Genomic DNA, 25,695 nt, shown 5'->3' with positions numbered 1-25,695 from the left:
AAGGTTGCTAAAAGTTGCCAGGAGACTTGCTATACCCGCCACAAGAGCTACAACTCCCGAAGGTTCCTGGGAATAAGGATTGTTAAACCACACTGGAAAGTGTACCTTTATGAAAGGAGAGGTTTCCTAACCAGCCTCAGTACCCATGATTCTTTGGGACAATCTATGACTGTTAAAGCGGTATAGCAGTGCTTTCAAGGCATGGTGTGGATGTGGCTTTTGTGTTGTATTGCATCACATGAGCCCCTCCCTTCAGAAAGTAATCAGCAAAGTCTGCACTGATTGAAGAAAGAACACACACGCCATGTCACATGTGGGCCCATTCTCATGACAGTTTAATACCCCTGTTTCCAATCGGCAGATAGTACAGCTCTTTACTATGGGGAAATGGTGTACAAATAAACTGGTGGTGTTGGTGATGATTACATCTTTCACTCTTCTGCTTTTTAACAGAAAGCTAACTAGAAATAGACACATGGGTGTCCATGGCTGCATTCAGACAGCACTTTATTCCCTATTCTGATGTTTCTTTACCCAATAATTTCCACTTTGTATGTGATATTTCACAGGATGTAAAAGCCACTTCTAGTGGAATCTAATAGAAGTTTGGCATTCATTTCCATGTTATTTGCTTCTAGGGGAGGAAAAAATGTTTGCAGCTCCGTTAAGGCAGAACATTGCTGGAGTTTTGCTTTGAAATTTGGGGTGGTGTTTTGGCATACAATCCTTTCCCACCATTTAAAAGTTAGCATTACGTGGCAGTACATCAAGCAAAAAGCCACAATGCCATAACACAACAGGTAATGAAGTATAAAATCTTGGACAGAAGCATGAGCATTATTATCAAGAAAACTAATGCAATAACCCCCACATCGCACCCTACAGGAATCTTTTTTTGTGGGGTGGGGAGTAAAACACTGAAAGTGGAGGGCAACGATAAATAGGCTTGTTTATTGAGGGGGGGGCGTTATAAAAACAGTGCCTGTACATTTTGCCTTATGCCTTTGGTTCTACAAATGCTATAAAACTTGCTCTTTTTTAAAAGAAAGAAAGAAAGAAAGAAAGAAAGAAAGAAAGAAAGAAAGAAAGAAAGAAAGAAAGAAAGAGGTATCTAGGGATTATGGTTCATCTGCGGGAGAAGCAACTGCCCCCTTTATGGATGCCCATGGTGAAGTATATCCCATCAGATTTTGAAATGCTTACCTTCCATGATGCTTCTATAGCGGGGGTGGTGTGGGAGTGTCAGTGAGAAGGGAGTTTGTAAGAGGAGACAAAATAGTCATGAAACAAGCATTCGGCCACATGTAGTTTAATGGTTTGATTTACTGAGACTTCACTCTGGAATCTGTGTGTGTGGTTTCCCCCCCTCCCCCTCGCTGACTGAGTTTGCCATATCAGTTTGCAAGCCTGGCAAACACTGAGGACATTTCTCCTCTAATATAAAAGTAAATTTGCTCAGTAGGCAATTTGCATCTTGCCTCTGTCTAGTCATGAGATCATTATAATCAAAAAACAGAGTCCCTAGAAATCTAGGTCACTCAGAGGCAGGGTTTTTCTTTCTTCCCCTAGCAAAAAAGAAGAAAAGAAGAATGGCACAGCATCTTTTATTGGAGGCTGCAGCTTTGGAAACGTGGAGCTAGCTAGCTATTCTTTCACACCCTCCAGAGCCTGATGCCGCTGCGAAAGCCCCATCCACTTTGCCTCAGAGTGATCTTATGATCACAGCATTACTCAGATTAATTGCCTTGGATGTGAATAAACTTAGCCGTAAACTTGATGAGGAAATCGGGGTCTTTTCTGAAAAAGAAATTGTTTACCGATGTCAATCGCAAGCCAGCTAAAGTGGCCTGTTTGATGCTCCATTTAAACCAAAGGAAGCAGTTAGTTAATCTCCACAAACTCAGATACCATCGATTGTAATGCATGGTTTTTATTCAACTATGTTAAAAATGAAAAAACAACCCCCTCCCCACTAAGTTTTACTCAGATTAGACCCACTGAAATGAACAGATCATGGGCCATTAATTGAAATGGGTCTTCTCTGAGTAAAACTTAAATACTACATTTTCTGTTTTTGTCATGGCAAAGGACAAAACTAAATTATGGCAAAACATACCACTTTTATTTTAAAGAAAACGCAGCTGTGGGGTCCTGATCCAGAATGTGTTCCAGATTCAGATTAGGGCCCTGATTCAATTTCATGCTGACCACACACACCTGAAGCTGTAATTTCTGATTGAAGGTGCCATAAAGTAATAAATGTATAATGTATAAATGTCAGGGCCAAATAGCAGCTGGAAGGAAACATGCGTCCTGATCTGGATTGAGAGAACATTCTAGAGTGTGGCTCTGAAACTGCTCCCCCCCCCCCCCCGAGTAAAAATGCCCAGTTCACTCTTGGTTTTTCAAAAGCATGTTTAGCATGACCATCACATTCAGCATAAGATGTAGTTTGGCCTGAACACATGCTGCAATCCTGTATCTATTTACCAGGGAATAAGTACTCAGACATCTTTATGAGTAGAGATGTGGGAGAAATTCAACTCAGTTCACATTTAAAGGTGAACCTACCTAATTCATACTTTCAAAAGCAGCACACAACCCCCAAACTAGCTGTTGTTGTTGTTGTTGTTGTTGTTGTTGTTGTTGTTGTTGTTGTTGTTTTTAAAAAAGGACAACAAAATCACACTTCTCCAAATTTTGCAGTACTGTCTTCCAGCCAAGGAAAGTTTACAAGCATGGATATACTGAAGTGTGCATCCAAAATGCATATGTTAGTAAAAAATATAGAGAGAAAATGCATTATATTAGGAGAAACTGCTTTACAAAAATGTGTATATTAGGCTGACTTGTGAACAGACATTAGGATATAGCTACACTAAAATGCTGATGAATTTTAATTAAAATATATATCTCAAAATGATGTGGAAATGTGGAGAACTGAATTAAGGATGGGAGGTGGGGAATGAGAAATTGAGTGACCAAAATTGTGAGTAAACATATGTAGGCTTGCATTGATAAACTGTATTGGCTCTGGAATATATAAATATGCAGTATGTGTGTCACCCTTTTGATATGAAGTGTGGGGAATGTGTGTGTTTTAAATCTTATGCTTTATTAACATCATTACAAAGCTGCCTGGTCTTGTACCACAAGATTCTGCTTCAAAGAATTTGAGGAAGGATAATGTTCAAGCTCCATCTCATGTGCATGAGAAACGGCCTTTAAAAAGAGAGAGAAGGCAAGGAGTTTTTTCGGTGGGGGAGGATCTGTGCTTAAAATGGTGTGTTTTCAAAAGGGGGACAATGGATTCCCTCTTCTGTGTGTGTGTGTTGCATGGCATTCAGGACTGTGCTGGAGCAGTGTGAAGCTCATCAAACAACTTTTTAAACTCGAGTAAGCAGGAACAAGCAAAACAGAAAGAGAAGACAATATGTGAATTAAAACTCTGTGAGGGGATCTCTAAACAATTTCTCATTCATAAGAGTCTTTGAATCTATTACAACATTTTTTTTCTAAAGCTTTTGGAAGCGTCAATCTCCCTGCTGCTGCTGCTGCTGCTTTCTGCATGTAGCGTTCAGCTGGCAGGTCATCGAAAGAAATATACACATCTCCCTGAATATAATAACCCTGTAACATTTCTCCTTTGGGAAAGCATCTGTAGTACTGAGGACTGGCTTTCCAGGCAGGTGATCCAAGCAGTCACCCAGAGTGCTGGGCTTGTGGGGTGTTTGGACTCAACTGTTCACCTAACAGCTGAAACAAATAGTACAAATAGTTCATCACCACTGAGGAAACAGGCGGTGCTAACCTGTGGGGCCAGCACGGTGTTAGAATTTGGGGTTGTTGTTGTTTACTTGAAACAGCACATTTCAACAATTAGTGTTCACTGTTTTGAATATTGTATTTTAAAACGGTTGTAATAGGGCCTCACTGTGAGGGGAGGGTAAGAAATATAAAGAAAAGTAACAACAACAGTGGCCTTAACAAATGGGGTGTGTGTGAATTATTGGGCACGACTGTCATCAGATCCTTGTGTGTAAACATACTGTCTTTTACCACAGGGATAAAGTGTGTGTGTGTGTGTGTGTGTGTGTGTGTGTGTGTGTGTGTGTATTCTAGAGTGCCTCTTCAGGCAACCCCAAAGCACTTTTTACAACACATTTCAAACCAGTAACGTCAGGCCGTATATACACTGTAACTTAAAAGCACATTTGAAGTACATTCTTTTCCGCAAAGAATTATGAGCACTGTAGTTTACCCCTCACATAGTTAGAGTTTGCAGCAATGCTTAACAAACTACAGTGCACCGAATTCTTTGAGGAAAAGAATGCATTTCAAAGTTGCTCTAAAATAGCACATACACAGCCTAAAAATTGTGAAATGGGATGGAAATACAATTAAAAACACACACAAGGTATTCAATAGTTAAATAGTGGAATGGATGTTCTTCACCCAGCATTTAAGACAAGGGTGAACATTTTTCACCCTGAGAGCCACATTCCCTCCAGTAAAACTTTATGAGGGCCACATGCCACAGGTGAGCAGAGCTAGAAGCAAAAGTAGAAGGAGCAAAAGATAGGATTCCAGTCTGGGTTCAGGCCTCATCATGGGACTGAAACTGCCTTGGTCGCACTGGTTGATGATCTCCGGCGGGCTAGGGACAAAGGTGAGAGCTGTTTCCTAGTTCTGCTGCATCTCTCAGCGGCGTTTGATACCATCAACCATAACATCCTTCTGGACCGTCTTGAGGGGCTGGGAGCTGGGGGCACTGTCATACAGTGGTTCCGCTCCTTCCTCCTGGGCCATGTTCAGAAAGTGGTGTGGGGGATGAGTGTTCAGACCCCTGGGCTCTCACTTGTGGGGTGCCTCAGGGTTCTGTCCTCTCCCCCATGCTTTTCAACATTTACAGGCAGCCGCTGGGAGAGATCATCAGGAGGTTTGGGCTGGGTGTTCATCAGTATGCGGATGATACCCAGCTCTACCTCTCTTTTAAATCAGAACCAGTGGGGGCGGTGAAGGTCCTGTGTGAGTGTATGGAGGCGGTTGGAGGATGGATGGCGGCTAACAGATTGAGGTTGAATCCTGACAAGACAGAAGTACTGTTTTTGGGGGACAGGAGGCGGGCAGGTGTGGAGGATTCCCTGGTCCTGAATGGGGTAACTGTGCCCCTGAAGGACCAGGTGCGCAGCCTGGGAGTCATTTTGGACTCACAGCTGTCCATGGAAGCACAGGTCAAATCTGTGTCCAGGGCAGCTGTTTACCAGCTCCATCTGGTACGTAGGCTGAGACCCTATCTGCCTGCGGACTGTCTCGCCAGAGTGGTGCATGCTCTGGTTATCTCCCACTTGGACTACTGCAATGCACTCTACGTGGGGCTACCTTTGAAGGTGACTCGGAAACTACAACTAATCCAGAATGCGGCAGCTAGACTGGTGACTGGGAGCGGCCGCCGAGACCATATAACACCGGTCTTGAAAGACCTACATTGGCTCCCAGTATGTTTCCGAGCACAATTCAAAGTGTTGGTGCTGACCTTTAAAGCCCTAAACGGCCTCGGTCCAGTATACCTGAAGGAGCGTCTCCACCCCCATCATTCTGCCCGGACGCTGAGGTCCAGTGCCGAGGGCCTTCTGGCGGTTCCCTCATTGCGAGAAGCAAAGCTACAGGGAACCAGGCAGAGGGCCTTCTCGGTAGTGGCGCCCGCCCTGTGGAACGCCCTTCCAGCAGATGTCAAAGTGATAAACAACTACCTGACATTCAGAAGACATCTTAAGGCAGCCCTGTTCAGGGAAGTTTTTAACGTGTGATGTTTTACTGTATTTTTGGTTTTTATGTAAGCCGCCCAGAGTGGCTGGGGAGGCCCAGCCAGATGGGCGGGGTATAAATAATAAATTATTATTATTATTATTATTATTATTATTATTATTATTATTTGTATAGTAGCTTACATTCTAGCTGTGTATAAGTTAGAGATTTACACCCCCTCACACCCTTCCATCCTCAGGCAAACAAGTTGGGACAATTACCATGGTTAGGAACTGGCAAAAGCACTGAAGGGCTGATGAATGGCCCAGTGCCACACAGCAAGGCCTTGATGCTTGCATTTGGCCCTCAGACCCTTGCCCCTGATCAAGTTGATCTAAGGTTGGTCCTGGTACAATTCTGTGCAGCTGTATACGATTGGAGCATGGTTTCTCTTTGTAATGCAGTTGAGGAGGTGAAGCCACCAACCTTTCCTGAGAGCAAAGTTAATTAGATGAGAAAACATGAAGAAGGCCACCTTAAGCTGCTTAAGCTAATGATGGGTGAATTTCATTAGAAGAAAAAGGGAACATGCTGTACTAAACCTTTGAAACCTGGAGATAAATGCACGTCCCATTATGTCATGCTTGGAAATAGAAAAGACCCCGCTCTCTGATGCGCCTGCCCTTCTCTTGCTGTTTTTCTTTTGCGTATTGGATGTCACTTGAAACACAACAAATTGCCTGGTTTGTATCCTGTTACAGCTATCCTGGGAAATCACAAAGTCAAAACAGAAGCCGCTAAAATCATGAGGCAAAGGAAACGTCGATGGCACTGCAGGGGAAAAAAGAAACCCTGTCAGACTCAATTTTTCAGGGCCTCGGCCACTGTTGGGAAGGGCTCATTTCACAACAGTCTTGGCACTGCACAAGAGGGGAGGAGGATGAGAGGAACAAGGCTTATTGCCGTACAATGCAAAGACATTCAAATGGGTCTTTCATATAACACAGAGTACAAAGAGACACCCAAAGGTTTTTCATATATAACCCTGACTACAAAGGGTGGAGGATTACAATTCACACAGGGTCAAAGTAGAGGTGAAATTCAATGCAACTTTGCATGTGTTGTATTAAAAAATAAATAATAAAAACCTAGCTTTCTCCCAGTGTAGACAGCAGCTTCAGAGCAGCTGTTTTCCTCAAGACTGCATCAGAGTTAGAAAAGAGTTAGGGACATAGGAAGTCCTTATATACTGAGTCAGATCCATTGGTTCATCTCGTTTAGTATTCCCTACACTGACTGGCAGCAGCTTTCCAGTGTTTCAGGCAGAAGTCTACCTGGAAACATCATGGATTGAACCTAGGGTCTTCTGAATGCAATGCAGATGCTCTATCACTTAGCTACGGCCTGTCCTCAAAATGAGGCAAGACAACAAAAAGCAGGATGATAGCGAGAGAGTCTAATATATGCTTCTGCCATGGAAGGAGGGTCTTTTATCAGTTCTTGAAAATATTAGTGCTTGCAACGTTTTTCAGCCCAATGGCCACATTCCCTCACGAGCAACTTCCTATTAAATTTCAGACAGGTATCAATATTGTCTTCTAAGCACCTATTGAAGACCTGCCTCTTCTGTCAAGGCTTTTAAGTAGAGCTCATTTCCAGTCTGCTTCTATACTGACATTGTTTTGAGTTGTTTCAGATGCTTTCGTGCTTGTGTGTTTGCCACCCTGGGCTCCATTGGGAGAGCAGGCTATAAATTTAATAAAACAGCAACATCAACAACCTTTTAAGGGAGCCACATGCCAATGGGGCCAGAGGCTGATGTGTGTGGAGCAACAGATATGATTCTTACCTACCTACAGTTGGCTACATTCCAACCAACCAAAAGTCTGGGGGGCTCTAAACATGCACATCTTTCCATTAGGCATCTAGGCAAGCAGGAGGCATGGTCACAGTTGAAGGGCACACTCTAGACAGGACAAAGCACTCAAGAGTAGATAGAGCAAGGCCAGTGAGGAGCATGGTCTGAGTAGAAGCTGCATGTCCTGCAGTGGAACCAGGGGAGAGTTGTGAAGGCCAGACACAGAGGCTGGAGGGCAGCATCTGCTCCTGGGCCTGAGGTTCTTCAACCTTGTTGTAGTGTTCTGAAATAGGCCAAGAACTATTCCTGGGAATAAGCTGTCTTTTGCCCATGGACCCAGCTTCTGCTAATGGCAAATCAGGAAAAAGAGGACTTGAATGGTCAGATAGGAAGTCTGAAATGCATAGGTCATATTAGGCCCCAAAAGAGGAATACAAACATGTATTCAGAAAGTCATTGGTACAGGATGCAATATATGTTTTGACTGAGCAAAGAGAAAGAGAAAAATGAGTGTGCTATATAACTGTGAAGGCTTAAAGGAATGTTATCAATTCAGTTTAAGCCAACACAAGGTATAATTTTCCTGTAACAATATAAACCGATAATCTTAAAACAACTTCTTTTTTTTAAACAGGCATATTGCAAGCCGTAAGAAGCCTGGTGTTAATTTCAAAAGATTTTCATCATTGAAGCCTCTAACTGGAGTTCAAATCAGAGTTTGGCTTGGGTACAATCAGTATTAAGAGGATAATATCTGACCCAAACAGACAGCTTTTTAACAGATGCTTAATTAGAGCAAGCCCTGAACCCACAGATCAGCTGTAGATAGCCTGTTATTTCAGATGCAACTACTTAGTTGTAAATGAATACTGTTCTGGCCCACTGTCTTCTGCTCAGCACACTGACAATGGGCAACAACTTGACAACAACAGAAACTTTGCCAGAAAAGATTGGTTCAACTTCCTTGTGCAAATGCAGAAGCAGAAATTTCCAAGTTTTGCTCCCTGTGAAGAATAGCTAGAGAGTCTTGCTAAGCATCACTGCACTTGTAACTCCCATTCATTTTGAAAAATTGACTTAGCATAGTTTATTATGTAGTTTGTTACCATAAGCTAAAGTCATTGTAGTATAACAGAAACCACAATACTCACTTAAATCATTCACAGTTGAAGGAATGAGATGGAGAGAGAGAGGTGCCTGGGAGGGGTCTTGAGGACCATGTAGAGAGTTCTGGAAGGCCACATGGGGCCCACAGGATGGAGTCTATTCACTCCAGATCTAGATGAACCTGTCCCGCTGGTTTGCGTCTGTCTGTAGAATCACAAAGTTGGAAGGACCCAAGAGCCATCTAGTCCAATCCGCTGTAATACAGGACTCTCAACACATGGTCTCCCATCCAATTTGAATATACTTGTGTGAACCTGCCTGAACACAAAGGTTAACTCTGGAGCCCCTGCTGTATATCCATCCACCACCAAAAAGTCAGGGCCTTTTTGTTTCTTCAAGGTCCAGCTCATCTTCGGGGCTGGCATGCCTGTTACATATCCAGAGTGACAATGATGGCCAGTTGCATTAGCCCATGGCATGGTGGGTCTGAGCTTGTGTTAAATCCACCACTGTTCCCCCAACGTAACAGCTGGGTGACTGTATTAGCCCAAAGTCTGGATCTTTGCCCTTTGCGCCACCATTCTCTGTGTAAGCTGTAACCAATAAACCTGTGGCCATTTTTAATCCGTTCCCAGTTACAGGGTCATTCATGTTCTCTCACTCTATCCGTGCTCCAAGCTGCAGACCCAACTAAGAATATATATATTTTCCCTGGTAGGGGGAAACAGCAACAACCTGGCAAGATGAAGAGTGGCAGATCAAGTAGTAGTTGAGGCGTAACTCCTTGTTCCCATCACTGCACACAAGACAGTTTAAATAAATATTTTAATTCTATTATTGGCATTTACACGTAGAAAGCATACGGTATGTTACAATTTTTATCAAAATGTGAAAAATATGGGTGTTACATAAGTAACAAATGTAAAAAAAAGGGGGAGAAAAGAAGAAAAGCATTTTTCTTACTTTCCCTGAAAGTAAGAAAAGTATTCAGTATAGGAAAATATTGATACCAAAAACATAGTTTAGCTAAAACAAAAACGGGTGAGAAAGGGAGAGAAACAGCAACACCTCCCCACGCACACAGAAAACATTTATTTTTAAATTTTTAAACAGTACTATAGGAGCTGCATGGAAACACAGGGTTTGTTTACACAAAGCAAATTCAAAATGAGGGGGATTTAGAACAGTCACCTACCATGACTTGGAGTTTTTAGGCATTTCTCAGGGTCCCTTCTTAGGATACAGTTTGTACTTGGGTATGGGTAGTTGAGCACAGAACACACGCGCATTGTATCAGCAATGCATAGAGCCTGTATGAATGTTTCCTACTTTCCCCTTTAAAGTATATGCGCTTGCACCAGTAGAACCCCCTCTTTGCATGCATTTTTAAAAAGAAAAGCAGACTGGTGCCATGTATAACTGATACAATGTGTGTATCTTTCATACTTAAGGACCTGTTAAATGCGTGTTCCTCTGATCCAAGACTGCAATGATTTCCCCCCAATAAATATTTTTATGTCAAACACTTCAGTCGTAGTAAACGTTGTGATGTAGGAAAAGGTCACTCCAGGATCTGGTAGGGAAGGCAGTGCTTACAATAATAGTTAGTGCTTTATGGCTTTTAAACAACTTTTTATAGGCAAGTAGTCCTCACAATGGCCCCCTGTGAGGTAGGTTTGTAATTTTCGAAAGAGCCCCCTCCCATTTTCATAGATGGCAAAACTGAAACACTGATATTGAATAGTTGCCAAGACCATACAGAGCTGAGATTCATTTGAAATCAGTGGAGTTCCGTCTACTAACCTCACCTTGCACTGTACCCACTCCATTCTACAGATTCTATTATTTGTTCAACTTGATAATGTCAACTTGGTTTCCATACTAGCTAGAAATACTGTTGCTTGGAGGAAATAAGGACAGAAGATTCAGAAGTTCTCACACAACTTTGTCAAATATAATAATAAAAAACCCTAAAGTGCTGATGAGCTCGAGCTGGTTCTAGCACCCTTTGTATTGAGAAAGATAATATAGCCATCGCTCAAGCTTATCGTTCCTTAAAGTATCCAGAGCTGAGCAACTGCGGTATACAGGAAATAGGTTTTCTGAGAGAACCTGATAGCATTGTTCCTTCACCCAGCCTTTGCAGAATTGCTTCAAATATCTCCCAACAAAAACAACATACTTGATATTCTTGCATTTCAGAACAACTTATTAAAATTGGATACAAACACGCTTTCCACAATAAACAGTCTTGGGTCCATATTTAGAACCAATCACTATTAATTTAAAAAATCACAAACCAAACATGGAATACAGAAAATTCTTTCCAAATGCTGCATGCCAAATACCTTGTTTGGAAATATAATGCATGCAGAGAAAAACAAATTCAACTGATCTCAATTAAATTAAACAAAAAAGATGTATTTGTCCTTTTCAGCAGCATAATAATGATTATTTTTTTAAAAAAAATGTGTCCTAACTACTGGCCCTGGGTAAAAAAAAAATGTTGTTTTTATAAAAAAAATCTGCCCTTCTCTTATCTACAACGATAGAATGGCTTGAAAGTTTCGTGCTTTTGCATTTTGACAATGTCAGTATGGAGTTCTATACATACTGTTCGGCTTCCCCATCTTTGGGTTGTGTTGTACCATTTTTGCTCTCTTCACTTACATTTGTGGTTGCCTTTTCTGGAAGAGATGCCAGATCTTTAAAAACATCCACATAATGCCCAAATCCTGGGCCCCAGTTCAAAAGGTTGTCCCAGTTGAAATTCCCTCCTTGCTGCCCAAGTCTTAAAGGTGACGTACTCTCATGAACACTGGGTGCAGTTGCTTGTGCACCCACAGGCCCACCACCCTCTCCTCTTCGGCCTGGGTATCTCCTGGGCTTCAACCTAGCCCCATAATTGTCTTCATCATCTGCATCTGACTCATTAACTTGAGATAATTTGGGCATTCTGGAGGTGTACACCATGGGCTTTTCCCTGTCATACTCCATCTCAGAACATGTAAAAGAGTCGTGGGAATCACTGTCAGATGATGATTCCGGTGCTGGAATGCCATCAGCTGGATTCCTTGTTCTGGACAGTGGCCTTCTGCAGTCCTCCTCAGAAGAAGACCTTCCATGGTCAGCGCTGCAGATGCTTGGATTTCTAGGACGCGGGGTGTTAAGCCTCTCCACCTCTTCAATGGAAAGGCCCACTGGAGGACCACTCTCCAGTGGAATCTGCCCTATGGGTTGCTTTAAGCGGCTTCCGGGCCTGGAACTATGAGTTACCATCATCTGAGGGCTCTTGCTTCTTCTCCCTAGTCGAGTGGGGTAGTTAAAAATGCCTGTCTGGCAGACATCATTGTGCATTTCCAAAGAGCTCCCTTCTCTAATGGAAAGATGCATGTCCCTTGCAGGGCTGTTTCTATAGAAAGTCGACGATTTGGAAAATGGAGCAGGGCTGTGACGAGAAAGGTGGTTGGGTGTCGCGCATGCAGAGTGACTTAAGGAACTGGTCCTTAGGCCTTGACCGTACGAAGGCTGGTATGTTAAGCTGCTTGCCCCCAAGGGCATAGGCGACTGCCTTGCAAACCCCAAAGGACTGTGCCTTTGGATGGAGAATTTCGGCGTGTGACTCCGGAACTGCTTATAGTGCTGAATGATGTCTGCATCTGAAGGAGCTATGCTGCTTGCGTTGTCAATGTCATAGTGCTCTATCTCAGGCTCAGGAGAAGCTAGAGGAGCACTGGGGATAGTCTCTGTGTTGTGCGGGATATCCGTCTCATCAAAGATGAGGTAAGGGTTTTCCCTCTCAATTATATCAGGCTTCGGGTTTCCTTCAGGCTGCTTCCTGATCGTCATATCATCGCCGTAGGGTGGGATGTTATCGGGGTCATCAAAAGCATCATTCTCACTCCCCTTCTTTTTCTTCTCCTTTGCTTTCTTCTCCTCTTTGGGGGCCTTGGCCTTCTTTCCCTTGCACTGATTGCACAGGATCAAGCTCAGCACCAGCAAGGCCAGCACAGTAGCACAGCTACCAACAATGGCAGGAACAGCCCAGAGAGGCAAGGAGAGCTCAGCTGGGTAAGTCTGTGGGACACAGACATAGGCTCCATTCGCCTCTCCCTTACACACTTTCCCATGGGCACACATGATGCCAAGGCAAGCCACCACTGTGTCACACGTTCTCCCAGTGAAAGATTCTGGGCAGATGCAGGTAAATCCAGACCTTTCTCCAGGTTCACAGCTGCCACCATTCTGGCAGGGGTTGGAGGCACAGGCTCCAGGCAGCACACACTTGTATGTATACCACTGGTTAATGCACATCAATTCGCCCCCGCAGGGACTGCTGGCACAGATGTTGGGCCCTCGGCAGCCAATCTTCACAGAGGGGTCCGTTTTAGAGATGGTGGCGAGACTGTGCTTTCCGGTGAAGGGAAGGCTTTCATCCCCATACTTAAAATAGGCAATGCAGCCATCAAAATCTAGGAAAACAGAAATAAACAATAATAAGGATTTGGAAACTGAAGGAGCTTAGCTTGTTTAATGGACGTTAACTTCCCCCTCCTCTTTCCCATTTTCTTTTCTTTGCGTGACATGTCCTTTTATATTATGACCATCTTAGTACTGATTTTTGAAAGCTGCTGAAGGGCAGGGTATAAATACTGTAAGCAAATAAATACTTTAATTAGAGGGAACAAGGGAGTAATATAAACCAGGTATGAATGAATGAGTGAATACCACTCGGAGTTCTCTACAACATAGCACCAACAAAAGTACATGGACAGTCCACCAAACATGCCTACTTTAAAGCTTTATTCATGTCAGTGGTAGTTGGGAATAGAAACCAGTGCAGCAAACCAGCAACATGGCTTTTGTAAGAAATGGGTTCATATTTTCAGGGGTTGTAGTATTATTTATTTATTTGTTTGTTTATTTTCAGTGCTTCGCATCTGCACACACTTGGAGTGTCACCATCATGTTCAAAGCAGCAGTATTCACTACTAAAATATAAGGCCAGTCTTTGCTTCCCTTTGAGGTGTAAAAAATGTCTTTTCACTTGGATATGCTGGAATGGAAAGAGGAGGGGAGACTCAAGTGTTTACATGTTGCCTACTGAGTATCTGAGTCACAGCCCACTTGCTTAGAAATTGCTGATAAAATCCACAATTGCTGATAAGTTCACTTATGAAACAATTATTGGACAAAATATCACGGAGTGAGAACAGTTTTAAATAAATAACAATTTAATTAGTCTAAGTAACTCTAAGCACTTTGGAAAGTCACATTAATTTCAAAGGCAGAGGTAAGCACACACATGGCTACTTGAATATAGGTTCTGTTGAGTTCAATGTGGCATATTGGGTATAGGACTGCAGCCTCCATCTCTCCCACTGAAGAATCTCCTGTTGGACTCTCTCCCATTCGACTTAAAACTGATACATTTGAATGTATCACATTCTTTACTCACATCTTTACTTTTGCTTTGTTGTACAGTTACACCACAATTCCCCCTTTTGCCCTCTAAAATTCCAGATAAGTTTATTTAGGATTGCATTATTGCCCAGAGTTTCAAAAACTTTTGCTACATTTTGCAACAGATCACCGAGTCTCTTCATGCACATTTTCTGTTTGATGGTTGACTGCCTTCAGAAGCCAGGAAATAAAACTGATGAAAAGAAACCCCCATGGGCTAAAAAAGGGCACGTGCAAATGGGCACATTTCTGTCAGCCAGTGACCAGATTACATCTGAACTTTGAAATTCAACTGGAGATTTTGGTGACAGTAGCCGGAGAACATGAAAATGTATTGTGACCTACCGACCATCCGATGAAATGTATTGCTTCCACAACTCTCTCTCTCTCCCCCACCCCCCATATCTTTGTTTCTGTGCATAACTGGAAAACAAAGGCATCAGGACTACAGTTTTTAAACCACGAACAATTCTGGTGCTGGAGGAGACTCTTGAGAGTCCCATGGACTGCAAGAAGATCAAACCTCTCCATTCTTAAGGAAATCAGCCCTGAGTGCTCACTGGAAGGACAGATCGTGAAGCTGAGGCTCCAATACTTTGGCCACCTCATGAGAAGAGAAGACTCCCTGGAAAAGACCCTGATGTTGGGAAAGATTGAGGGCACAAGGAGAGGGGGACGATGGAGGACAAGATGGTTGCACAGTGTTCTCGAAGCTACCAGGTTGAGTTTGACCAAACTGCGGGAGGTAATGGAAGACAGGAGTGCCTGGAGTGCTGTGGTCCATGGGGTCACAAAGAGTTGGACATGACTAAACGACTAAACAAAAACAAGGAGAAACAGTGCAATGCACTTTAATGAGACTGCAGTGGGGTTAATTTTGTAGCCGATGTCATCCTCCCATTGTTTTTTGATTGTCAAGGGGGTTTGTGCAGCTTTGGAGCAGTGTTTTGTATATTGTGGATACTAGCTGAAGATTCTGACACAAACTTTGTTTAATGAATTTATGTTAGAAATAACATCTTCTGCAGACATATAAAAAGGGGGGGGGGGAATCTTTCATTTGGAGTTCTTTCTTTGAAGTTGAAAAATCAAATGTCAGTTGAATTACAAAGCATTCTTTCTTTCCTTTCTATGAATAAAATGAAATATTGCATCTCTGCATTTCAGAAGGTATTTCAAATAGCTCCAGGGAGCAGCAGCTTGATATAAAAAGGTGGTTACTATAGTATTACGGAGCAGGAAAAATGCCTGGGATATATTTTCATTGGATTGTGTGTTTTGCTCCATTAGTTGTACATCTCTAAAATTTGTTACATATTTATTTTTGCTTTCCTGATTCTTCAGATATCCTGAAGATAGGAGTTCACACAGAGTTTTATACCCCCCTTCATAAATCTTTGGCATGTCACATGCAGTGTAATCCAATATTAAGAAAACACTGAATGAAAAAATGGTTTTGGAGCATGCATCCCTAGTTCAGGCCAGACTCCTGTAACTTGTTAACGTCCACATCAGTCATTTTAGTTAAATGCTCCATTTCCTCATTTCCTCCCATCAGCTTTGGTCCTAGCAGACTTCCTGTCAATACACATACTATGATTTTGACTTCATAATCAATATGCAGCAATAGGTCAGGAGCAGTGAATGCCCTAAGTGTGATTTCATTCACACCGCATCTCATACCAAACGAGGCAATTTGGATCTCGTTGTTTTCGTTGGATACGGTGAAAAATGTGAAGTGTGAATTTACAACAGGCAAGGTTATTCTATCTGGTGATAATCCTTTAAGTTAGATTCTTTTTTTATAAAGAGCTCTCTCTGAAACATCACTCCTTACTGCTGAACTAGTCTGGGTGTCTGTATTTAAAAATCACTTCCATTAAAAAAAGAATAAAAAAGGAATTCCAAGCATGAACACTAACACCCAAACTGCTGATTTAATCCATAAATGTGACTGTTTCTGTTCATGTGTGGCTCTGATTTAGTTGATCTGAACAACAAGAGGTTGCAATCCCTGCAGCAGAGGCCATGACAAGCAAACAGCAAGTTGAATGGAGCATTCTGCTACTACGATTTTAAGTAGGCAGCAATGCCATTACAAGAGGAGTGCCAAGACTAGTGCTATAGCAAGATGCTTCCATTGCTCAGAGATGATGTGGGCACTGGGACTGATGCAACTGACCCTATGTGCTCTGGAACTACAGTTGTGCCATATGCATTGTAGAGAACAATGAAAAACTGGATCAATGATATATGGTTTAGGACACAGCTCCTGATCTAACCATTAAACGGCCTAATCAATCCTGCAATCCTTCTGTGTTGCTAAACTCTGAAGCTTGCCCTGTTGGCTGTGTATTACAAAATGATGCCTACCTAATGATACCCAACTATTTGTGATACTGCTCATATGTATGGCTTTCCTTCTTACCTGGATTGCTGCTTCTAGGGGCATGGTTAGGTGGGATTCCGCCAAGTGAAATCATAAGGACATTTAGTCCTCCAAAATCTTGTGTAACATGCAGGACGTCTCTACTGTAGGTTTTGTCGACTGTTAATATTGTGGAGCTCCCATTCTTCTCAACGAAGAAGGTATGCCAGTGGCCATCAGAAACATAAGCTTCAGGAATGCTGCGTTCCACCTTTCCACCAACTCCAGCATCAGAGATATACTGTACTTTGCCACCTTTGATCTACAAGGAAATATATATACAAATATATATGTATTTTAAAATCACAGAATTATAGAACTGTAGTGTCTGAAGGGACCTCAAGGGTCATCTAGTCCAAGCCCCTGCAATGTAGGAATTTCAGCCAAAGAAAATGCCTAAGTCGCACGTCACACTAAGTCAAAGGCTTGTGTGGCTCATAGAGCTAAACCACAAGGCCAGATTTGGTCAACATACTAAGCAAGCAATGGCTTAGCTTTACATGGTGCATCAGCAAAATGACCAAGAAGGAATGAGGGGGGCATGATCTCCTCCTTTGGAGGCCACATGCTTGTGTTTTTGCACCAAGCCATAGTTGGGCTTCCCGTGATGTGCAAACCAGGTAAAAAAGAAATTGCATCTTTTGTGCAACAGAAACTGCAATGATACAGGCTTAAAAGGCCCCTGTGTATTTCCTTTTACGTTACACATTAATCAGCTAAGAAGCACTGGTGAGAACATGCAAGATTTGATGGGATGCAGCTACTCAAACCTTCATAAAGTTTATACATATATAGGTGACAGATAAGAAGCACCCATCTCTTGGGCTGAAAGCGTGATTTCATAGCTTCACATCCATGCTAGCAGTTTACACAGAGTCACTCCTTACAGACAGAATATGACCCTCAAAAAACTAAACCACACATTTTTAAATTGCCTTCTGTATACAAGGCAACACGAACAAAAATTGCTGAGGATGCAGGACTGTAGCCACATAGACTTTGGGGCTCTCTTGTTACAAACAGCCTGCACAACACCTGTGTTGGTCAAAGGATGTGGCTTCTTGATGTTTAGCTGAGAGGTGCTGGGGTCCTTGCCTTGCCACCTGACTGAGTGGAAATGCATTCTGTACAGCTGTGGAATAGCAGAGCAGGACTTCATATGTGCACTGTTCCAGGTCGCCAGATAAAGGCCACTGGTGCCTGAGCTTATTCAGTTGGCTCCCTATCCACTTGTGATGTCTCCATTTTTTGCCTCCCATGCCACACTGTGGGAAAAGGTTTGACCTCTGCCCTTGCAGGCTTTCTATAGTGATGGTATCCACTGACTAAGAAAATGCAAATAAAAGACCATGTTGCTATTGTCTGCTTAAAGAAAAAAGCAGAAGCAATTGCAAATTATGTGATAATATCCTGATAACTTGCAAGTGCTAGCTTTTGCATTGGAAAATATGGGTATTGAGAAGCCAGATACAACTGATAAATTAATGCTGGCTGAAGCACAGAATTGTGGTCTTACACTGGAGAGACTTATAGGCTAGGGAGAAAATGGAAATAATTAAAGGAGTCATGAAAACTTGGATCTTGTAACCATCCAAGAGGTTTGCCAGCACTACGGTTTCACTCATTTAGCGTTAGGGCTAAATTGACAGAGTCAGCCCTAAGAATTGACTCCACTGCTTTCTCTTGTGCAAAAGATACAGCAGAATACTCTGAAATCCATTTCCCTGTATCGTAATAGTGACGTTCACAAGCTACATTAAGAGAATATGCAAGCTGTGTACCTATGTACACAAATACTTGAGTTGTACAATTAATTCACATGCACCACTCAATGTGTGCACAGCCTCTAGGCCCATGTACACAACAGTTGCACAAGTGCACACCATTTTACACAAACACTTGGAAACGTGTAGAAATATCTTGTACCTGTTCAGTGCAATGTGGGAACAAGCCCAATGATTCTTCAGCATCCTTGTGGGAGCCAGCTGTAACTGTGGCTTTAATGAAGCCAAAGTGCCTGGTACAAGTAAACACCACTCAGTTCAATGGTGTATCTATCAGGAGTGGGGAACCACTGGCCCTTCAAATGGTATTAGACTCCATCTTCCAATACCTCTGACCATTGGTCATGTTGGTTATGGCTGATGGACATTGGAGTCTACAACATCTGGGAGGCCACAGGTTCCTCACCTGTGATCAATAGAATTGCAGCTGGTTAAAACCAAGGACTTTGCCTTAATTGATCTGAGGACTGGGTTGTGTGTGCAACTATGCCTTTAAAAAATCCAAGAGTTCTAAATCTGAGCTTGGTGGTCACATTTTATAGGAGGTCTGAATGAGGAGGGAAAAGTTAATCGGAGAAAAGATTTCACTCTAGCGTGCAATGTTTCATTAAGAACATATGCAACAAACATTCTTCCGGCTGCCATTCAAATAGTCAGTACTTGGAGTCTAGACAAAGCTGATTAGAAGCAAAATCATTCAGCCCTTTTGATAGCTGGAGTTGTGCCCAGCACTAGTCAACGCTCTGGTATTTCTAAAGTAAAAGACTGGGGCAAATTCAGGAGAAATGAAGACCACTTCATAGCAAGTTGCCCAATCAAATCCACTCGGCCTTACCTTCACAGTAGTATAATTGCTGCTTTCCTGGATATGAATTAAAACTCCGCTTTTACTCCTTGTCCTGAATTTGACTTCTATACTCTCCATGCTACTCTGAGGCTCCAAAATGGTGTTGTCAATGCTACGTCTCATCATGTATTCCCATTTCCTTTTCTGACTTATGTGGTAGTCAAGGCGACCTTTGCCTTCTAATGACAAGGCAGTATCAGCCGTAAGATCTAGAATAAAGAAGTAAAGTGTGAAAAATATAATAATTCATCATTCACAATTCTATCTCTTTGTACCACCCACCCACCACAGATAAAGAATGAAAAGATCATAAATAAAAGGTAATGAAGAAAAATATGTCAATTTTGATTTCTCAATTTCTAACTTTTCCAATCTTAAGTTCAGTTATCCAACATTTTTAAAGCCCTCATGAAAACCAATTAGCAATTTTCTTCTAATTCTGCACATTTTTGTATGCAAGTTGCACTATTGTCCACGTTTTTTCAAAGTTTCCCCCCTGATATAATGCATTTTAATGCTATTTTCATGAATATATGAATTTGTATGCACACTTTTATATGCATTTTTGCACACCTTATTTGGTTGGAGAATTGTACTGCAAAATGAAGAGTAATGTGAGTTGTATTGTATTGTATTGTATTGTATTGTATTGGAAAGTATGAATTGGGAATGAGAACTGAATTGACCAGCAGACCATGTTGAGAAAATGTGTCTGGTTTTTAATTGGTTAAAAAAACTAACTTCCTTTCCAACAATTTCCCCAATTCCATTCTATTTCATACCCAACAGCCTTTAAGTGAAAACAAAAACAACCCTAGTTGCAATTAAGAATTAAAAAATATATTAAGGCAATAGAAAGTGGCTGGCTGGGTTTAATAGATGGATTCCTACTTTTTAAATGTGTTTCTGTTGCAATTTGCTGGTCCCTTGTGGAGTTGGGCCAGCATGATATTTTGCTTCATAATTACTGTTATAATGAATTCAATCATTACATATTTCTTCCATGTGCAAAGCAGAAAACACAAAGATGTTTATGGGAGATGTAAATGTAGGTTAAAAGCAGAAGGGGTGGGGGCAAAGAAACACTCTGTTTACATTTTTCACAGTGTTTTCCAGTCAGTCCTTCTTTGCAGTGACACTGCTGCCAAGACCACTGATCCACACAAGTGCCACCATGTTGGCAAGGGTTAATAGCACAAGTTCCTTCCAGCCTAGGACACCTGAACAAGCAAAAATAAAATAAAATAAAATAAATAACGACAGTTTCATTGCTTGCATATTTCTTAAATTATTCCCACCCCAGAAACCAAGACACCACACAGGATCTCCCCTTTCTCCATAATAGCCCTGTGAGACAGTGGGTCACTCAAGCTGACCCATTGAGCTTCCTTGCTGAGAAGGAGTTAGAACCAGAAATGATAAACACTTATTTTTTTCATTTCATGTGTCTAGCAGCATCAAACGTGATGAGGTAGAGCCATCCTCTCAATACTAGTATCTCTGCTCCTTACCTGGACTGAGCTTGGGTGGGGCAGTGGCAAGGTTGGAGTTATACAGCTGCACTCTCAGGGATGCCAAATTGGCAATGGTCCTCCTGTTGGTGAAGTCCAGCTCCACTGTCACCCCACCCCATTCAGGCAAGCAGCAGAAACACTGTTGTCAGAAGAGCAGCCCCACTGCTCTATCCAACAGGTAAAGGTAAGGGAAAGGACCCCTGGACGGTTAAGTCCTGTCAAAGGTGAAGGAGCTTCCAGGCTGAGGGAGCCGGTGTTTGTCCACAGACAGCTTTCTGGGTCAAGTGACCAGTATGACTAAACAGCTTCTGGCGCAACAAAACACCGTGATGGAAAGCAGAATGCACAGAAATGCCATTTACCTTCCTGCCGCAGTGGTACCTATTTATCTACTTGCACTGGCGTGCTTTCAAACTGCTAGGTTGGCAGAAGTTGGGACAGAGCTACGGGAGCTCATTCTGTTGCAGGGATTCAAACCGCCAACCTTCTGATCGGCAAGCTCAAGAGGCTCAGTGGTTTAGACCACAGAGCCACCCACGTCCCACCTTTACCAAGATGCTTCATTGATATGCCACATATCTTTTGGGCTAACCTGCTGTCCCTGAGAGCAAGCTGTGCCAAAGGGAGAGGATAGCTCAGCGATGATATCGTGGAAACCACATTAGGGGAGAGATCTCTTGTGTTCGGATCCTGCTTGCAAGCTTCCCACAGGCAGCTGGTTGGCTGCTGTGAGAACTGGATGCTGGATTAGAGGGGCCATGGGCCTGATCCGGCAGGCTCTTCTTATGTTTTCACACAGAGGGAGGGAGGAAGGAAGGGTAACAAAACACCAGGGGCCAAGCACTGGGGCTGAGCAACAATGCCAGGATGTTGAGAGAGGCTGTGCCCGCTGAGCTGTCATGCAGTCTATTTCCTATGACAAGAGTGCACGCTCTGTATCCTTCATGGAGATTGTGGTGGACAGTGGCTTGTCACCTTAATGTAGGGCAGGAAAGAATGACTTCCTATTGGCCATTCTTGGCTGCGTTTTCATCAAGTACTACTTCATTTTCTCTCTCTCTTCCAAACGAGATGGCTAGGAGGGGACGTATTTGGATTGATGCCTATATTTTAATTTGAAATTTAATTTCAGGATAAATTCATGCGTTTATAAAATGCAACCCTGCTTCAAAAACCAGCTCCCTCCCCCCACATTCCTCACACCCTCAAGCAGTAATGGGCACAGCTACATGAAGAAACATAAACCCTTTAACTCAACTCACACCGTCTCAACCATACATCATCCCAACACCTTTCTCTGAAGTGTGAAGTTGAAATGCTGCAAAATGTTTGCTGCTTCCTGCCTTTAATATTCCAAGTATGAGGAAGGTGCTTTCCGTTGAGGGATTGTTGACTTACACCCATGAGACTGGTCATTTACAGCCTAAGCGGAAGTAAGTCCCACTGTATATTCAATGAAGTGTGCGCCCAAGTGAAAAGTGCACAGAATGGTAACCTTAAATGTTATCCCTGAACAAGAGGCACTCAGAGTAAAACAGTTTCCAAGTAACTACCCTAATGCATAAAGGAAACCAGGCTAAAACTTTTCAAAATGAAAAATGTAGCCCTGTTTTTTCCTTTTTCTTAAAAAAAGATAAACTCCACTCCCGACATAACTTGATTTTAAAATAGTACTCCTTCAGTTTAATGATGAAATACGCATTTCATCATAGAGATTACTATATTCTACCTATGTTTTAGTGTGTAGCAGGGTAGCCACACTAGGGCTCATCCTCTTGTTCTGTATTTTGATTATATTGTGTCTTCTCATTGTTCCACAGCTATGCCTTGTGAAACCCTGATCTTACCAGCTGAACTGGATCTTATCAGATGCTCAGAAAATCTCAACAGAGGTTTTGCTTACCGAGCTTCCAATTCAGCAGGTAAGAAGATCAGATGATCCCAAGGCACAGCCAGGGAAAAACAAGAAAAGCTCTAGAGACCCATGGGGGAATGAATCAGTACACAATCCAATCTAAATAGATAGCAAGCGAAAGTGTGAAGAAGCCCTTAGTGTGTTTCAGCCAAAGACTCTAATGGCACCTTATGTCATGATAAATCTCCCAGTCTTTAAGGTGCCATGAAACTCTGTTGTTTTTAAACCAGCTTTTAGTTATTCATTAAATATCACATTTACCAACATCCACCTGGCAGGATGTGACTGTTCCTGAATGTTTCTCTTATGCTGGTTGAAATCAAGTAAAATTGCTTCATGAGAATATTTTGCTTGATTATCCAGATAGACCAAATGACTGACACACACACACACACACACACACACACACACACACACTTCAGTTTTATAGCTTCATACTAGACACTGGCCACTTGTGAACCTCTGGGTCCCAGCAGCACATGTTAACACTGAGACACAAAAGAGATTCCAGAGCCATTTAGTTGCAATAACCGCATTTCACACAGCCTGAAAATATAATGCGGAAAGTAACCAGAGTGGAATAAACTTGAGCTGTCCATTGAATTTAGAGCAGTATGATTTTTACTTTACTGTCTGCCAAGTCAATCTGAAAGGAAGCCTGAAACCACTTTTCTCTGTGCAACTGTCCAAGACATTAAATAAAGAATCCTGGTGGACAAGAGATAAAAAAACAACAACAATATACACATCTATCCTTCACTGGTGAAGGTCCAATGTTTGGCTGTCTGTGAAATTGTAATTGATGTTGATCTCTGTGCTACAGAGCTTCAGGAAATCTTATGCCACAAGCTGAGACCATGAAAAGCAGAGGGATGAGCTAACCACTCAGGACATCCTCTTATTCCACCCCTAAGTTCAAACAGTGGGATGGAAGAAATAACAGGTTCAGTTAATCAATCATTTTGAACAGTGTTCACAGGGGGAGATGAACTGCCTTGACATCTGAGAGGAAAAGTGAGATAACAGACACTTGGACCATACGGACGGCGTTTAATGCACTGGATATAACAATGCAGACAAATGTTAAAGAATGGTGCTTTTCTAGATCTAGAACATCTGCTGGTGGACTTTATAGCATACTGTTGCTGATCTGTATGTCTGTTCATAGGAAAGGTGCCTTCTTATGAGTCATGAGAACATTAAGAAGAGTCCTGCTGGATCAGACCAAAGGCCTATCCGGTCCAGCATTTTCACAGTGACCAACTGGAGGTCTATGGGAAGCGCACAAGCATAACATGAACATGATAGCCCTCTCCCCAGCAAGCAGGATACAGAAGCACACCACGCCCGATGCCGGAGGAAGTGTAGCCACCATCATGACTACCCATTGATGGCCTTCTATTCAGCCCACTGGTCCACCTAGCTCAGGATTATCTGCACTAATTGGCAGTGGCTCTTCAAGTTTTCATGTGGGGTCCATTCTCAGCTCTACCTAGAGGTATCAAGAATGGAACCTGGGACCTTCTGCCTGCAAACATGAGCTGAGCTGAGCACACGCCCTTCAACTCTTTCACCATCTTTGTGTATGTCAGACTTTGCTGACTTCTCTTCCTAGTGGTGCTTAGGAACAAGCAACAACATGATGGCCCCCTTACATCATGCATAACAATACATATACAATCTTGGAGAGTGGAATTCTCATATACTTTGTAATATGGGTGGAGAACTATCCATGCAGTGTGGTGCAAATAAAGAGAACCCTCAGGTTCTTCTAGTGAAATGCACATTTCAACAGAGAAGGAGCATTTGGTCTACGACATAATTTGCAACCCAGCAAGAGAATCAGCCTGTAGATGCTGTCTCCTCGCGCACGTTTCCCCTGCTGTACCAGAGCATTCATGGGTAACAGACATGAATTTTCAGACACGTGAGGATCACAAAACAGAGTTAGTCAATTGTTATTCTGATATTACGTAAAACACATACTGATCCAAGATTCCTTCAGCTGCCAAAGCCTGGCTGGGTTCTAAGGGACGTCCATTGACTGCAAATTCCATTATGCAACCCACAAAATCATGACTTTCCAGCTGTCCTTTCCTTTGAAGTATTGGCTCCAGGGCTCTGATACCTCCAATGGTGACTCTGTTTGGCTGCACGTCTAAAGTCCTGAGGGTGGGAGAGACAAAGAACAAACAATGAACTCAGAGGGGCTTACTTAACAATAGGATCCTAGTATAAGGCTGCAATCCTCTAACTAAGAGTAAAATCTCCTTAACTTCTGAGTAGGCATGTTTTAGATAGCACAATTGCTTTGTTACAATCAGAAGTCTCATTTTGACAACTCCGCATGTTGTACTGTTGCAAAGCCCTTAGCATGCTTTATACAGAAAGCACCATATATGATGCACATAGAACAGATTATTGTTCCTGAGGGTGTGGTGGGGGCAGGAAAAGACCTTGTAATGACAGCTGTGTCTGGACAATATGAGCTAAGCCAGGCATAGGCAAACTCGGTCCTCCAGATGTTTCAGGACTACAACTCCCATCATCCCTGACCACTGGTCCTGTTAGCTATGGATGATGGGAGTTGTAGTTCCGAAACATCTGGAGGGCCGAGTTTGCCTATGCCTCAGCTAAGCAATATGCAGAGTGTAACTAAACATGAGGATGCCATTGCAGTCCTCTGGTTTTTTTATAAGATGTAGCTCCACCATAAGTGGCTATTGGCCTGACCATACTGCATGTGATGTAAAAGCCTAGTGCGGCTTATAGCTAAGTCATTGGACCTCTTTACATGTTGCTCACAATGAAAAGGGTATGGATGATTAAGGGGTATGGAACTGTGTGTTTTGCTCTGCTCCCCTAGTTAGTCTTAACCTGCCATGCTCACCATAATATATGTAGTGGTGGGCCAATTCCACGCATGGAGGCTCCCGGAGTGATCGAGAACCCTGTTCGGAAATCATGTGGGAAGCCTTCAAGGACAGAACAGGCTCCCCGCTGCATAAGTCATGGGGGAAATGATGGGGGG

At 42.6% G+C, this 25,695-nt stretch overlaps 1 protein-coding gene across 1 annotated transcript in view; it reads right to left on the bottom strand.

Moving 5' to 3' along the window:
- Nucleotides 1-9,815: 9,815 nt before the first annotated feature.
- The window catches only part of FAT4 (FAT atypical cadherin 4), a 141,047-nt gene continuing 125,167 nt past the window's right edge, over nt 9,816-25,695 (bottom strand). Inside the window, exons 13-17 of the mRNA XM_079990505.1 lie at nt 24,651-24,830; nt 20,331-20,455; nt 19,224-19,444; nt 16,605-16,866; nt 9,816-13,185 (exon numbers count right to left, since the gene is read on the bottom strand). Coding sequence (XP_079846631.1) covers nt 11,318-13,185; nt 16,605-16,866; nt 19,224-19,444; nt 20,331-20,455; nt 24,651-24,830 — 2,656 coding nt within the window. The 3' untranslated portion in view covers nt 9,816-11,317. The remainder of the gene's footprint in view (nt 13,186-16,604; nt 16,867-19,223; nt 19,445-20,330; nt 20,456-24,650; nt 24,831-25,695) is intronic.

The sequence above is a fragment of the Podarcis cretensis genome (assembly GCF_951804945.1).
Source record: "Podarcis cretensis genome assembly, chromosome: 9".
NCBI lineage: Eukaryota > Metazoa > Chordata > Lepidosauria > Squamata > Lacertidae > Podarcis > Podarcis cretensis.
Note: the sequence above shows the minus strand (reverse complement) of the source record. Positions and strands in the feature narration are given on the sequence as shown.